Here is a 16,195-nt window from a genome sequence, read left to right on the forward strand (position 1 = left end):
ACCCAAGAATGTTCACAGATGTTTCTAAAAATATATCTTAGCATATTTTTAGTGTTCTCTTTTTGATGAAGTTGGAAAGGTTCGGGCCTTTTTGCTAAAGAAAACAGGCTGGAATGATGTTACCTACAAAGACTTTGGACACAAAGCCAGCTAGAATCTATAGTAGAAGATGAGCTTTGGACAGAAAGTTTTAGGATGAGTTAGAAACCCTAAGTAACAAGATTAAAAAATGTCTATATTAACATAATTTTTACGTTTCTCTTTCTTTTTTTTTTTTTTTTGCGGTATGCGGGCATCTCACCATTGTGGCCTCTCCCACCACGGAGCACAGGCTCCGGACGCGCAGGCCCAGCGGCCGTGGCCCACGGGCCCAGCCGCTCCACGGCATGTGGGATCCTCCCGGACCGGGGCACGAACCTGCATCCCCTGCATCGGCAGGTGGACCCCCAACCACTGCGCCACCAGGGAAGCCCAATGTTTCTCTTTTTGATCTAAAAAGTATAATCAGCTGGAAGCAATGGTAATTCTCTCCCAGTTAGCGCACCAAAAGGAAGCTTGTGTATCTGAATCCAAAGGTCACAGTGAACTGAAGCCTGCACCCCCTAACTGAAGGTTGCAAGTGTGTGCCAGGCAAACCCACATCACTGGAGTGCTAGGAAGGATTCAAGGATGAGAGTTGTAAGTTAGATATTTCGTTAATGCCAAAAATCAGCTGCATCATGCTTGAGATCCATTTACACATTAGCCCAATTAGCTATTATTTATACATAACTAAAATATTAGTTAAAATTGATCAACGCTGAATTTTCCCCCTTTCAACTCACCTGCAAGATTCTTTGCAAAATTGATGGAAGGGCAATAAATGCTGCCATGTTGTTTAGAACTTGCATGGTCAAAGATTTCAGAGCTGTTATAATAAAATGTCAATATTAAGGTTAGTTTAAAATAAGAGTTTTTTGTTTTTCCTGTAAGTCATAGGAATACAACTTCCTAGAAACTTGGCTAACCAAGGCCAGTTTGATATTTTAAAGTTAACTGCTGGTAAGTTGCAAAGCTACTATTATCCAAGACAAATGATATAACTGGTGCCACAGAAAGCAGCGAACATGAAAAAATCAGATCAACAGTACAGTATGATTTCATTAAGGAAAATAAAAATACGATGCTGGGAGAGGTATCAAAATGACAGTCATCAGCAGATAGAAATTGGGGGACAGTATAGGTGGACACTATGACCTTACCTTCAGAGTGCAGATGAGGCGCAGCTGAACTAAACAGCTTCTGAGGTGCCATCATTGCCTCCAGTAACGGAAACCAGAGTGCCTATAATGGCAGAGGAAACCAAAGGAAAACAAAAGTACTCTGTTGTTTTTAAGAACAACTAACATCAGCTTAGTGTTTCACAGGTTGAAATGTACTTCTCACACACATTTGTTGGTAAAAATTAGAAAAAGAAAGATGGAGCACTTGACTGGGAAGAGAAAAGACAGTAAAAAAGCAAAGACCACAGCCAGAACAGATATCTTTATCATGCACCTTGGGAAAATAAGAAAGCTGAAGTTAAGTAAGTCTAGACCTTGGAACTGCAAATCTTCTGTGTCTCAGAAAAGGGTAGGTTCAAAGGAGCCGGAGCAGAGCCTCAGGCTACGTTCTTAAATGTTTCACTGACACAGTCTAAAGGGCCCTATGTACTGCAGAAGGGAATAAAGAACTCTCCCACAACTACCCTCCCCCCATTTCTCATCAGCTATGTCAAGCAAGATAAATAAATACAGTTATCCAAAGTTTTCTCCTATATCAAGCATTATTTTGTTATTTCCTCAGTCATCACTGACTAAGAAGTGGAAGTTAACATTTCAATTAACATTTCCAATCACATCATGACATAAATGAACAGATCTAACATTTATTTATTCCTATTACGTAGGGCACTGTATTAAATGCTTTACATACATTTTGTCGTTTCAATCTCATGATAACCTTATACAGTAAGCATTATCTTTACTGGAGATAAGATGCTGAAGCTTAGAGAAGTTGAGTAATTTGCCAATGATTATACACTGCCATATGTGCATCATATGTGTTCTTCCTAAGCCTTAGGAAAAATCTTCATCATCAAAAATCAAACTAATACATTTTAAAATTTCAAGCATATTTCCTGTTGGGTAATGATTTACAAAGGCCTTATTTCACCCAGTATCTTGGGAAAAACCTATTCCTGCAAACATCCAAGAGGTATGAAAAAAAAGTATTGACAAAGCAGGACAAGCATGGTTAAGGGGACAGGCTAATGGTCCGGTGACTTTCCCACAGGGCGACCTTCCACTGAAGAGCTCTACAAGGAAGCCCTTATCTGCCCCCATTTGAGGTTTTCTAAGGCCAGGATTTTATGTACTTTTTTTTTTAACAGTATTTCTTCAAGTTCTTAAGATACTGGTTTTAACTATGTTGTATACTGGCAATTCTTTATTTTATTGAAATTTTAATTTAATTTATCTAGTATTCATGAATTTTTAATCTTGTATTTTATTCTTGGATGGCTTTACTTAGCTTGTGTTTTCGTTGCCTATTTCAATTTGTTTTTACAACCACATCATTTATTTCTATGTATTTTTACAGTCTTTTAATTTAACTGTATATGGTATACCTAATTTTTACCTTTTGGTTTTTATATTTATTATATTTAGAAATTTGATTTAAAAGTTTTCTTATTTAGTCCAGAAATTCTAGAAGAATTACCTTTTTAAAGGTTACTTTATTCTTGGTTTATAAACAGCAGACTGGGGGAAGCATGGTTGCAGAGATAAATAGCCATGGGAAGTGTTCATACCCTAAATAGAGAAATTGTTCTTCTTCAATTAAATCTCCACATTAACCTGAAATATACAGTAGACACCTTTTAAATATTTTGTCTCTCTTGCTCTTTAATGTTGGTTCTTAAAATGTTAACTTGGATAAACTCTAAAAACCCACAGGCTAAAATAACAATCCATGATAATGACAGTCCTAACCCCTGAGAGCAACACAACTGAACCTGAATTACTTTCTCATGTTACATAATCAACAGCTTTCTTTTTCAGGGAATTATGTGCATAAGAAAGCCATATTCTTTATTTATGCAATCACTGGACACTGGGGTAGACAGACACACAAAGTAGGACAGGTATAGATTCTACCTAGGGAAGGACTGACAATCTGACTTCCTGCAGTCTAACTTTAAGGAAATACTCCATGACATTAAATCTTCTGAAGAAACTTTTGGAAAGAGATATTACAGACAATTCATTATCAAACTTTTGGATACTTCAAATTTTCTAGTTAGATTAGGGTTGGTGGCAACAGCTCTTGTTCTCACTCTCTCCAAACCAAAAAAAAAGCAAAGAGGAACAAGGGAAACAACCATGAAAATCCCCCAAAATTAATGTTTGCTATTACATAAAATCAGTTCAGCATTTTCACAAAAATAGTATTTACATAAAAACTAACATGCAATGTTTTTATTGTTGCTATGAACGTTCAGAAAAGAAGCAAAAACCAGTTGTTGGAGGGTGGGGGGGAGTAGAGAGTGGTGTGAGAGGCATGTGTGTGTGTCTAAGAGAGGAAGAGACAGATGCCAACTCAGATATATTTTTAGACAAAAAAATACAGAATAAATTACCCTTTCACCACATCAAAGGAAGCCTTAGTCCTGTCTCTGATTAAGAGATAAGAGTTCAGATATAGTCAGAATAATCCCTAGAGTTCTGGAGGCATGACTTTTATATCTAATTCTACCATTAATATATGTGAATCTGGACATAATTTCAGCTTATGTGAGCCCAAATGGCTCTATTTATAAAACAATGACAATTTATAATTGTCATTTTTCCTTAAATTTTCCACGAGAAGAAGGAAGAATATCAAATAGATGTTAGGGAGGAGACAGAAGGGTTGAAAAATATTTATGTATATTTATGTATAAACATAGCTTTAATAGTTTTACCCTCTTGTGTTTTTCTATCAAAATATAACCATGGGGCTTCCCTGGTGGCGCAGTGGTTGAGAGTCCGCCTGCCAATGCAGGGGACACGGGTTCGTGCCCCGGTCCGGGAGGATCCCACATGCCGTGGAGCGGCTGGGCCCGTGAGCCATGGCCGCTGAGCCTGCGTGACCGGAGCATATATATATATATATATATATATATAACCATGTCCAAATGCAGACATTTAGCCAAAAGATAAATGAAAACAAAAACTTAGGCATGTAAAAATCAGGGCAAAAGGAATGTTGTAAAACCCATAATCCATTTAAATAAAGATTGAACAACTATGGGAATTGTGGATACAGAAAAGAATGTATTGTTAACCTTAATGAGGTAAAATAACATAACTACCTAAAATTCAGAGGGATGGAGAAGGGAGGCTGGAGCAAGTGTGTATGCGTTCATGTAAACTTCCTTACTGGTCGGACATCATAGATATTATAAAAACCAAAATGTAATTATAAACGATACTTCTAATCTATTAACAGCTATTTAGATTTTTTTCAACTTCAGGGAGATTTATTAAGAGATAGTGTATTGAAGAACTATTTATTTGAATTTCAGAATTTCCTCAGTTTTACATAAGCTTCCTAAATGAGATTAAATACTATATTTTTAAAGCAAGCATTATTTGATTCAATTTTTCTAAAATTATGTTAACCTAGGTAGATAAAAAATATCTAGAGTGATATTCACCAAATGATAATGACAGTTATTTCTGGGTGATAAGATGGATACAGGGTAATTTTTTTAAACATCCCTCTGTGTAACTTTCTGTATTGCGGGATTTAAAAAAATAATGGGTATGTATCATTTCACTCAAAAAATTTTTAAATAAAAAAACCACATCTATTATATAAATGTTTGTTATATACAATTTATATTCTAAAGGGTAATAAAACTTTATGACCTTAAAAAAAACCCTTGACAAAAACATAAAGGGGAAATTTACCCATCTCATAAGAACAGAAACATACCAAGTTTATCATTTTCATTGGAACATGTATGGCAAACTATATATGAAAAATTTACCCTGCTTCCCATTTCAGAAGCCCAGGCAATGGAAGGAGGCCAGGTGGTGTTAAGTCAGAGGCCAGAGACTGGAGGGGCAGGCGCAGTTATGCCACACATATCACACTGCTAACTTTACTTCTTAAAACTACTGCACAATTTAGCTGTCAAGTTGCATCTCGCCCCCTTGGTTTCTGCTTCATTGCTGTAACTCCCACCCGCCCCACGTGCTCTACTATATCTCCTTCAGCTCTGCGTTCTCCCTTTTTGCAGTCTGGAATCTGTTACAGACATGGTTCCAACCTTGGCTGCACAGTGGAATCATGTGGGAAGCCTTAAAACATACTGATGACTGTGGCCCAGCCCCAAAGACTATAATTTAATTGATCTCAGGTATAGTCTGGGATTTTTCAGAGCTCCCCATGTGACTCTTATGTGCGGCCAAGGATGAGAACTACTACACCATAGCCTTCTTGACCTTTTTCAGCTTTCTCTGTATCCCTTGAGGCTTTTCCTCTAGTGCTTCACGCTCCCCTTATCCACGGGGAACGGTACAGATGATAAATGGACGACAGAACCACAGTACCACTACATGGAATACACAAAAACTCAGTCCAAAGAGAACAAGGACATCTAGTATTCACACACCTAAATTTTGCAGCACAGCCAAATCTAAGAATATAAAGCCTTTTGTGAGAACAAAGCAGACAGGCACTCCTCATAATAACTTTAGGAGTCTTATACTCCTGGGAGCACTGAACTCAGGTAGCTGAGAGGGCAGTGGAAATAGAATTAATTCCTAGTTTCAGACCAGAACAGATTTTTAAAAGCCTCTGTAGTCACTCTCCTACCTCTCTCTGCTGCTGGTTCAAATTATGTGAATTTCTCTGGCAAAGGGCAATTGTCTCCACCATGGTCTCTTCAACATTCTTCAGTGAGGCATCCTCTTTGGTATCTAGATCCAGAAAAACTGTTAACATCACTCAAGGGTATATTACTGATAATCTCAAAGCTTCTGTAAAAAAATTAAACAATTTTTTCTCTGCATACTTTTAGTTTTCTATGATATAATCATGTATAAGACCTGATACCGAACTTCAGTAGATAAAAAGTAGGTAGTTCTTTGCAACAGTTTTCCATATAAATGTCTGACATTCCTAGGACAGAGAAAGCACATCATACTTAGCATTTTAATATGCTTTAGCTATGGAAAATCCCCAACCATTTATCTGTGGATTAGTTAATAGAAAGATTATCTTTTATCTTTCTTGCTCTACCATTTCTTCCTCTATTTCTTAAATGTATGTATTTCTCCAAGATACTATCTCAGGCCCTTTTCTTTTCATTTTTTTCAATAATTTCAGCCACTCTTCTGCTTTTAATTCCTATGTCCTTGCTAATAACTTTCAAATATACACCTCTGCCCTTATTCCTTTCATAATCTGCAGGTTGCATTTTCACCAGGCTCTAGGACAGCTATCTCTACATGGACATCCTGCAGTCACTTTGAACTTTATATGTGCAAAACCCAACCCATTTTTCTTACTTCAAATCTGCTCCTCCCCCTACATTTCCAAACTAAGTTAATAGAACCATGACCTTTAAGCCAACCAGTTTATAAATCTTCACCATCTTTGATGCTTTCACCTGTACATTCAAATAAATTGTTAATTTTGTTAATTCTACTGCCACACTCTCATATACCCACTACTTTACCCGAGTGGAGCCCTTCATCACCTCGTTTACACTACTGCAGCAGCCTCTAAATTAACTTTTGACTTCCAAATCTTGCCTTCCTCATTCCCTTTTATACTGTCACTACAGTTCTCTTAAGCAGAAGTCCAAACATATGAGTCTCATGCACAAAAACTATCAAAGACTTCTAATTTTTACAAAGAGAATGTCAATAAACCTCTGATCCTAAGTAAACACAGTAAACATCCTGGTGCATCTTCCCACCCTCGGTGCTCTTATATCACCGGATTACTTCCTCCTCCCCAAAGTTACTAGCCAGGCACGTTCATGCTCATGTCCTCCTCAGCCCAGAAGACCCTTTCCTTGCTTTTGTCTATCAAATTCCTATTCATCATTCCAACCGTGATTACTTCAAAGGTCACATCTTCCAGAAAAGAATCTCAGTTACAGGTAGTTCCCCAATTTTCCACAACCCTTTGCCACTCTCACTGTACCTCTTTTACAGTATTTGATTCTACATGTATTAGAGGTTTTTATTTACATATCTGTCTCCTTCAAGAGACTGTAGCTCTTTGGGTGAGGACTGTGTTTTAGCCATCTGTGTATCACCCACAGAAACTAGCCCAGTACTGTGCAATTACCAAATCCTTCAAAATTCTTAAGCACACTGTCAAAATTGAATCTGACAGTAAATGGCAGTTATGAGACTATTACTGAGAAATTTACCTCCATTGGAATTCAAGGAATTGGCTTCCCTACACATATCACCCGCAAATTACTGTAGTGATTTGGGGGAAACATTCTTCTTACTTTTCCCACGATCCTTCATGTAATGTCTATAAAAATTATTCTCATAACAGTAAATTGAAAGAGAAAAATGCCATAAATGCAACAAATCTAATAGTCAAACTGACTGAACATATACTAAAGCACAAAAACAATAATTAAATGTTTAGTTGGACTAAATATAGAAAAGTCAACCAACTGTTATGGAAGTTCCAAAAACAAATAATATATGGAGAATTAGGGTAAAAGTGTTTAGGGGAATGTGTGGGCTAAGGGGTCCAAGAAATGTGTTAGTGGGTTAAAAAGGTAAAACAATCTAAAAATCACCTATCAAATGTTTCTCTGAACTTTGGGAGGGATATTTTGAAAATGTCAAGTAATAGGAAAACAAATAATCCAATTCAAAAGTGGACAAAGCGGGACTTCCCTGGTGGCACAACGGTTGAGAGTCCGCCTGCCGATGCAGGGGACACGGGCTCGTGCCTCGGTCCGGGAGGATCCCGCGTGCCGCGGAGCGGCTGGGCCCGTGAGCCATGGCCGCTGAGCCTGCGCGTCCGGAGCCTGTGCTCCGCAACGGGAGAGGCCAACGTACCACAAAAAAAAAAAAAAAAAAAAAAAAAAAGAAAAAAAGGAAAAAGTGGACAAAGGATATGAATAGACATTTCTCCAAAGAAGATATAGAAATGGCCAATAAGTCTAAGAAAAGATGCTCAACATCACCAATCATTAGGGAAATGCAAGTCAAAACCACAATGATTAGGATGGCTACTACCAAGAAAACAGAAAATAAAAGTGTTAGTGAAGATGTGGAGAATTTGGAACCCTTGTGCATTGCTGGTGAGAATGTAAAATGATATTGCCATTACGGAAAATGGTATGGTGGTTGCTCAAAAAATTAAAAATAGAATTACCATTTAACTCAGTAATCCCACTTCTGGGTATACACCGAGAAGAACTGAAAGCAGGGACTCAAAAAGATATTTCTACACCCACGTTCATAGCAGCATTATTCACAATAGTCAAAAGGTGGAAGCAGCCAAGTGCCCATTGATAAATGAATGGAAAAACAAAATGTAGTATTACATAAAATAGAATATTATTCAGTGTTAGAAATGAATGAAATTCTGCATGTGCTACAACATGGATAAATCCTGAAGACTTTATGCTAAGTGTAATAAGCTAGACACAAAAGGGCAATTACTGTTTGATTCCACTTATGAGATACACAGAGTAATCAAATTCAAATTCATCAAGTTAGAAAGTAGAATGGTGGTTACCAGGGGCTGCGTGGGGAGGAGGGAATTAGGAGTAATTATCTAATGGGTACAGAGTTTCAGTTTGGGATGCTGAAAATGTTCTGGAGATGGATGGTGGTGATTATTGCATAATGATGTGAATGTACTTATTGCCAATGAACTGTAAACTTAAAAATGGTTAAAATGGTGAATTTTATGTTACGTTTATTTTACCACACGTTTACAAAATAAATAACTTTTTTCTAGTATCAAGGAATATAATAGGAATTACATATCTATCTGTGACAAAGTCATTCAAGATTTTAAACTGTTTCAAGTTTTACAGCTTTCTGCTAAAATTATATAAATTCAATACAGAAACACTGATTGTTACTTACTGATTAGAAGCTCTGCTTTGCTGTTGTTCAGCACATTATAGTAATTTTTAAGATGTTAGTTATGTACCTCATTTATAATAACCAAAACATAAGTACAGAAATATAACTAAAAAATTAATCAATGCCAGTGAAGACTACCTAATTTTCTGTCCAATGACCTCTACTGACAATTAGCACTGCAAAACTACAGTGGTTTATATTACTTCCTATTATGAGCCCTTGAAAACAAGCCAAAATTGGGATCAATGGCAGATAAACAGTAACATGCATATCAATGTGATTATTACTTAATAAATACAGTTTATCATTTAATATCTTTTAAAACATGGGGCCCATGGAAAAAGAAATTGTAAATTACACTCGAGAACTTACTTTCATCTTGATGAGTTATCTCTTGAAGTTTGCTTTGTAGTCTCTAGGAGGTAAAAGGAACACTTTATATTTCTAATCCACCAATACCTGAATTACCATATTTTAAAGGTAAACTCCAAGAAACAACAAGGTTATTAAGAATGATCTCTGCCATTCAGAAGAGAATTGTTGTGTATATAGAAAGCACAGGGCTTCCCTGGTGGTGCAGTGGTTAAGAATCCGCCTGCCAATGCAGGGGACACGGGTTCAAGCCCTGGTCCGGGAGGATCCCACATGCTGTGCAGCAACTAAGCCCATGCGCCACAACTACTGAGCCTGTGCTCTAGAGCCTGCAAGCCACAACTGCTAAGCCTTGGGATTAGTATCATGTGGCATACTGGTATATCATGACATGCATGATAAAAATATTTAGAGATAAAATGTACAAAAAAGATGTACTGTTGTCTGCAGCTTACTTTGAAACATAAGAAATTAAGATGAATTGACAAAAACTTACACAATGCTGTATGTCAATTTTATCTCACGAAAAAAAGATGGATTGATAAATGGGTATAGGGCTAGACAGAAACATGACAAAGCAAATACAGTAAAATGTTACCTTTAGCATTATTAAGAAGGCACCATGAATATCTCCTTTCTTTTCTAATAGATAAGCAGTGACTTCATGAAGTTGATACTTCTGGGTAATCTAGGAAAGAAAGAAAGATAAAGCTTTTTTGCTCAAAAATCTTGTTTGTGGAGTTAGAAGGTCCTATTAAGGATGGAAAAAAACCCTATGATAGTAAATAGTAAATTCATACCCTAGTAGTATGCTACTTTACAGTATAACATGCAAATATTTGACTTTCTAGTCTTAGAGTGGCCCATTTGGGACTCTGACTGAACCAAGGTCACTCATTTTTTTTCACTTATTTATTTAAAAAGTTGTTATGCACCTGAATCAGGTATATCCATTGCACAAAAGGTAACATGTATACATAAATAGTAATAATATACACCAGAAATTGGTAAGTGTAATTATTCACAAAATATTTAGAACAAAATGACAATGAAAACTCTATACATTAGCTTGTGGGATCTTAATGAAAATTAATAAACTAAGTTCTAATAAGTAAAAAGAAATGCCAGTTAAGCTAAGGTAAAAGAAAGAAAATAAGTACAGAAAAGAATGTCATGGAAAGAAACAACAGAGAAACAATAACAAGGTTTAAAAGAAAATCCTAAATTAGTCTTTTCTTTTTTTAACATCTTTATTGGAGTATAATTGCTTTACAATGGTGTGTTAGTTTCTGCTTTACAACAAAGTGAGTCAGTTATACATATACATATGTTCCCATATCTCTTCCCTCTTGCGTCTCCCTCCCTCCCACCCTCCCTATCCCACCCCTCTAGGTGGTCACAAACCACCTAGCTAAATTAGTCTTTGAAAAGACTAATAACATAGAATAAAACTTTCTTAGGAGTAAGAAAAAAAGAGAGGCACAAATAACATATTATAGGTTAACAGATCAAAGGAGGAAAACGTGATCATTTCAACAAATGCAGAAAAAGTATTTAGTAAAATGCAGCACCCATTTTTGACAAAAATAAAAACAATACAAAACACTCTAACCCAAACTGGTAATGGCATTTGTCTAGGTTAATAAAAATTATCTATCAAAATCCGACAATAAACACCATATTTAACATAAAATGTTAGACACATTCCCTTTTAAATCAGGAACAAGGAGAGAATGCATACTATCGCTGCCTCTGTTCAATAATATCCCAGAGCTCCTAGATATCTGATGAGGGAATGAGAAAAGTATAAGATTGGAAAGAAAGAAAAAAAACTACCATTATTCTCAGAAAAAATTATTGTCATAAAAAAATCTAGAAAATATTTGAACGATAAAAGAATTCAGCCTGGTTGCTAGATATAAGACACTGAACAAAAATTAATAACATATACCAGCAGTAACCAATTTAAAAAAAGTCATTTCAAAAAATTTCCTTTCAGAAATTTCATTTCTAATGAGCCTGAGTAAACATGGAGGGAGTGGAGCCCACCTCACACCATGGCCCTGCATCTAGCCAGAGCAGAGAGAGCCACTGCAGATACTAGCATGCATGCCTGTACTTGGGAGGGAGCAGAGGCTGCTTGGACTATAACCCTTCCTCCAGCCAAATCAGAGACTGTCACTGCCTGCACACAAATATGTGCAAGCACTAGGGAAGGAGTGGAATCAACTCAGGCCCTTGTCCTGCCTCCAGCTAGGGTGGAGACTGCCATTGCTGGTACAACTGCACAAAGGTAGAAGTGGAACCAGCTTACTAGGACGGTTCCTACTGCTCTGGCCCTGACCCTGCCTCTACCCAATGTGTGCATACCAGGGAAGAAGTAGAACAAGTTTAGAAGTACAGCCCCAAACCCTTAGGTCCCAGCCATATTCCCAACCATGGCGAACACACCATCACACTGGGAAGAAGCCCAACTTGCTCAAAGATCCTGCTCCAGACCCTTAGGCCTTGGCACCACCCCTAATAGGGCAGTGACTCTAGCCCTACATGCCAGCAATACCGTGCCTTCTAGCACATAACAGGGCAAGATGCAGCCTATGCTCACTTTAAAATTAGCTCTTCCACCAATGCCACTGGGGACAAGCAGACTTCATAGGGATGCTCTCACATATGGACATGCCTTCAAGACTGGGATATGGAACTGTTTCACATAATCTCACACAGAAGAACAGAGAATGTCAAGCAAGATATAAAAAGAGAGGAATATGTTTCAGATGAAAGAAAAAGGTAAATTCATTAAGGGGGTGGGAAACAAATTAAAAAAGTGATAAATAATTTACCTGGAAAGAGTTCAAAGCATTAGTAATAAAATGCTAACTGAACATGGGAAAATAATAGATGAACACAATGATAACTGCAAAAAAGAAATAGAAAATATAAAAAAGAATGATCAAAGCTTAAGAATACAATAACTGAAACTTAAAATACACAAGAAGGAGTTAACAACAGAATGAAAAATAAGTTAAAACTGTGAAATACAAAGAAACATAAGAGACTATTGCAAACAACTCTATGCCAATAAAATGTATAACCTAGAAGAAATGGACAAATTTTTAGAAAGATACAACCATCCAAGACTGAACCAGGAAGAAACAGATAATATGAACAGACAAATCACAAGTACTGAAATTGAAACAGTGTTTTAAAAGCTTCCAACAAACTGAAGTCCAGGTCCCAGTGGCTTCACAGGTGAATTCCATCAAACATTTAGAGAAGAATTAACACCTATCCTTCTGAAACTCTTCCAAAATACTGCAGAGAAAGGAACATTCCCAAGCTCATTCCATGAGACCCCCAACACCCTGATGCCAAAACTAGACAAACATACTACAAAAAAAGAAAATTACAGGCCAATATCACTGAGGAATATAGATGCAAAAATCCTCCACAAAATACTAGCAAAAAGAATCCAACAACACATTAAAAGGATCATACACTATGATCAAGTGGGATTTATCCCAGGGATGCAAGGATTCTTCAGTACCCACAAATTAATCAATGTGATACACAACATTAACAAACTGAAGAATAAAAACCATATGATCGGGACTTCACTGGTGGTGCAGTGGTTAAGAATCCGCCTGCCAATGCAGAGGACACGGGCTCGAGCCCTGGTCCAGGAAGATCCCACATGCCATGGAGCAGCTAAGCCCATGTGCCACAACTACTGAGCCCGTGTGCCACAACTACTGAAGTCCATGCACCTAGCATGCTCCACAATAAGAGAAGCCACCACAATGAGAAGCTCGAGCACCGCAACCAAGAGTAGCCCCCACTCACCACAACTAGAGAAAGTCCACGGCGCAGCAACGAAGACCCAACATAGCCAAAAATAAATAAATAACCATATGATCATCTCAATAGGTGCAGAAAAAACTTTTGACAAAATTCAATGCCCATTTATGATAAAAAAAAACTCTCTAGAAAGTGGGCATAGAGGGAACTTACCTCAACATAATAAAGGACATACATGAAAACCACATAGCTAACATCATTCTCAATGGTGAAAAGCTGAAAGCATTTCCTCTAAGATCAGGAACAAGACAAGCATAACCACTGTCAACACTTTTATTTAACAAGCTTTGGAAGTCCTAGCCACAGCAATCAGAGAAGAAAAAAGAAATTAAAAGAATCCAAATTGGAAAAGAAGTAAGATCATCACTGTTTGCAGATGAAATGATACTATCCATAGAAAATCCTAAAGATACTACCAGAAAACTATTAGAACACATCAATGAATTTGGTTAAGTTGCAGGATACAAAATTAATACACAGAAATCTTTTGCATTCTTATATATAACAATGAAAGATCAGAAAGAGAAATAAAGGAAAGAATCTCATTTACTATCACATCAAAAAGAATAAAATAACTAGGAATAAACCTACCTAAGGAGTCAAAAGACCTATACTCTGAAAACTATAAGATGCTGATGAAAGAAATTGAAGATGACACATACAGTTAGAAAGATATATCACGTTCTTGGATTGAAAGAATCAATATTGTCAAAATGACTATACTACCCAAGGCAATCTACATATTTAATGCAATCCCTTTCAAATTACCAATGGCATTTTTCACAGAACTAGAACAAAAAATTATAAAATTTATATGGAAACACAAAAGACCCCAAAGAGCCAAAGCAATACTGAGAAAGAAAAACAAAGCTGGAGGAATCAGACTCCCTGACTTCAGACTACAATACAAAACAACAGAAATCAAAACAGTATGGTAGATCAATGGAACAGGATAGAAAGCCCAGAAATAAACCCATGCACATATGGTCAATTAATCTACAACAAAGGAGGCTAGACTATACAATGAACAAAAGACAGTCTCTTCAGGAAGTGATGCTGAGAAAATTGGACAGCTACATGTAAAATAATGAAATTAGAACATTTCTCTAACACCATACACAAGAATAAACTCAAAGTGGATCAAAGACCTAAATGTAAGACCAGACACTATAAAACTCTTAGGGGAAAACATAGGCAGAACACTCTTTGACATAAATCTTAGCAATATTTTTTTGGATCCGTCTCCTAGAGCGATGGAAATGAAAACAAAAATAAACAAATGGGACCTAATTAAACTTAAAAGCTTCTGCACAGCAAAGGAAACCATAAACAAAACAAAAAGACAACCCACAGAATGAGAGAAAATATTTGCAAACAAAGTGACTGACAAAGAATTAATCTCCAAAACCTACAAACAGCTCATGTGGCTCTATGTCAAAAAAACAAACAACCCAATCAAAAAACAGGCAGAAGATTGAAACAGAGATTTCTCAAAAGACACACAGATGTCCAAAAAAGCTCATGAAAAGATGCTCAACATCACTAATTATCAGAAAATGCAAATCAAAACTACAATAAGGTATCACCTCACATAGCTTAGAATGGCCATCATCAAAAAGTCTACAAACAATAAATCCTGGAGAGGGCATGGAGAAAAGAGAACCCTCCTACACTGTTGGTGAGAATGTAAATTGGTACAACTGCTATGGAGAACAATATGGAAGTTCCTTAAAGAACCAAAAATAGAGCTACCATATAATCCAGCAATCCCACTCCTGGCCATATATCCTGAGAAAACCATAATCTAAAAAGATCCATGCACACCAATGTTCGTTGCAGAGCTATTTACAATAGCCAAGACATGGAAGCAATCTAAATGTCCATCGATAGAGGAATGGATAAAGAAGATGTGATACATATATACAATGGAATATTACTCAGCCATAAAAAATAATGAAATACTGCCATTTGTAGAAACATGGGTGGACCTAGAGATTATCATACTAAGTGAAGTAAGTCAGACAGAGAAAGACAAATATCATACGATGTCACTCATATGTGGAGTCTAATTAAAAAATGATACAAATGAACTTATTTACAAAACAGAAACAGACTCACAGACTTCGAAAACAAACTTATGGTTACCAAAGGGGAAACGTGGGGGGGTGCGGGGGGATAAATCAGGAGCTTGAGATTAACACATACACACTACCATACATAAAACAGATAACCAACAAGGGCCTACTGTATGACACAGGGAACTCTACTCAATATTCTGTGATATTAATAACCTATATGAGAAAAGAATCTAAAAAAGAATGAATACATGTATACGTATAACTGAATTACTTTGCTGTACATCTGAAACTAACAAAACACTGAAATCAACTATATTCCAATAAAATTTTTTTTTAATTTCCTTTACAATGTTAACAAAAAGTATTTGAGAACAAATTGAGGAAAATGTGCAAGAGCCTTATGTAAAATATTATATTTTATAACTTTAGTTATAAAACCTCACCAAAGTGGGTAAAAGGCATTTCAAAAAGACAACCATGTTCCTGAATGTGAAGACTATAAGATGTCAATCCTCCCTGAATTAATCTATAAATTCAATGTAGTTTTCATCAAAATCCCAGAAGCATATGTTATTTTTATAGGAATGTGACAATGTGATTCCTAATTTGATGCAAAATAGTAAGAGGCCAAGAGTAGCCAAAGAATTTTAAAGAAAAAGAATGAGGAGGGAAGACTCTTCTTCCAAATAATAAACCTTATTTTAAAGCTGTATTAATTAAAATATGTGCCATGGGTATAGGGAA

General features: G+C 36.5%; 1 protein-coding gene across 2 annotated transcripts in view; it reads right to left on the bottom strand.

The window, feature by feature from the left end:
* Positions 1 to 16,195, bottom strand: part of VPS8 (VPS8 subunit of CORVET complex) — a 282,734-nt gene that overhangs the window by 101,050 nt on the left and 165,489 nt on the right. For both annotated transcript variants that reach the window (XM_007451396.1, XM_007451397.1), the window contains 5 exons: positions 10,117 to 10,206; positions 9,519 to 9,561; positions 5,884 to 5,987; positions 1,242 to 1,323; positions 825 to 907 (listed from right to left, as the gene is read on the bottom strand). In XM_007451396.1, the coding sequence (XP_007451458.1) occupies positions 825 to 907; positions 1,242 to 1,323; positions 5,884 to 5,987; positions 9,519 to 9,561; positions 10,117 to 10,206 (402 nt within the window). The remainder of the gene's footprint in view (positions 1 to 824; positions 908 to 1,241; positions 1,324 to 5,883; positions 5,988 to 9,518; positions 9,562 to 10,116; positions 10,207 to 16,195) is intronic.

Source organism: Lipotes vexillifer, unplaced genomic scaffold (assembly GCF_000442215.2).
Source record: "Lipotes vexillifer unplaced genomic scaffold, Lipotes_vexillifer_v1.1 scaffold513, whole genome shotgun sequence".
NCBI lineage: Eukaryota > Metazoa > Chordata > Mammalia > Artiodactyla > Lipotidae > Lipotes > Lipotes vexillifer.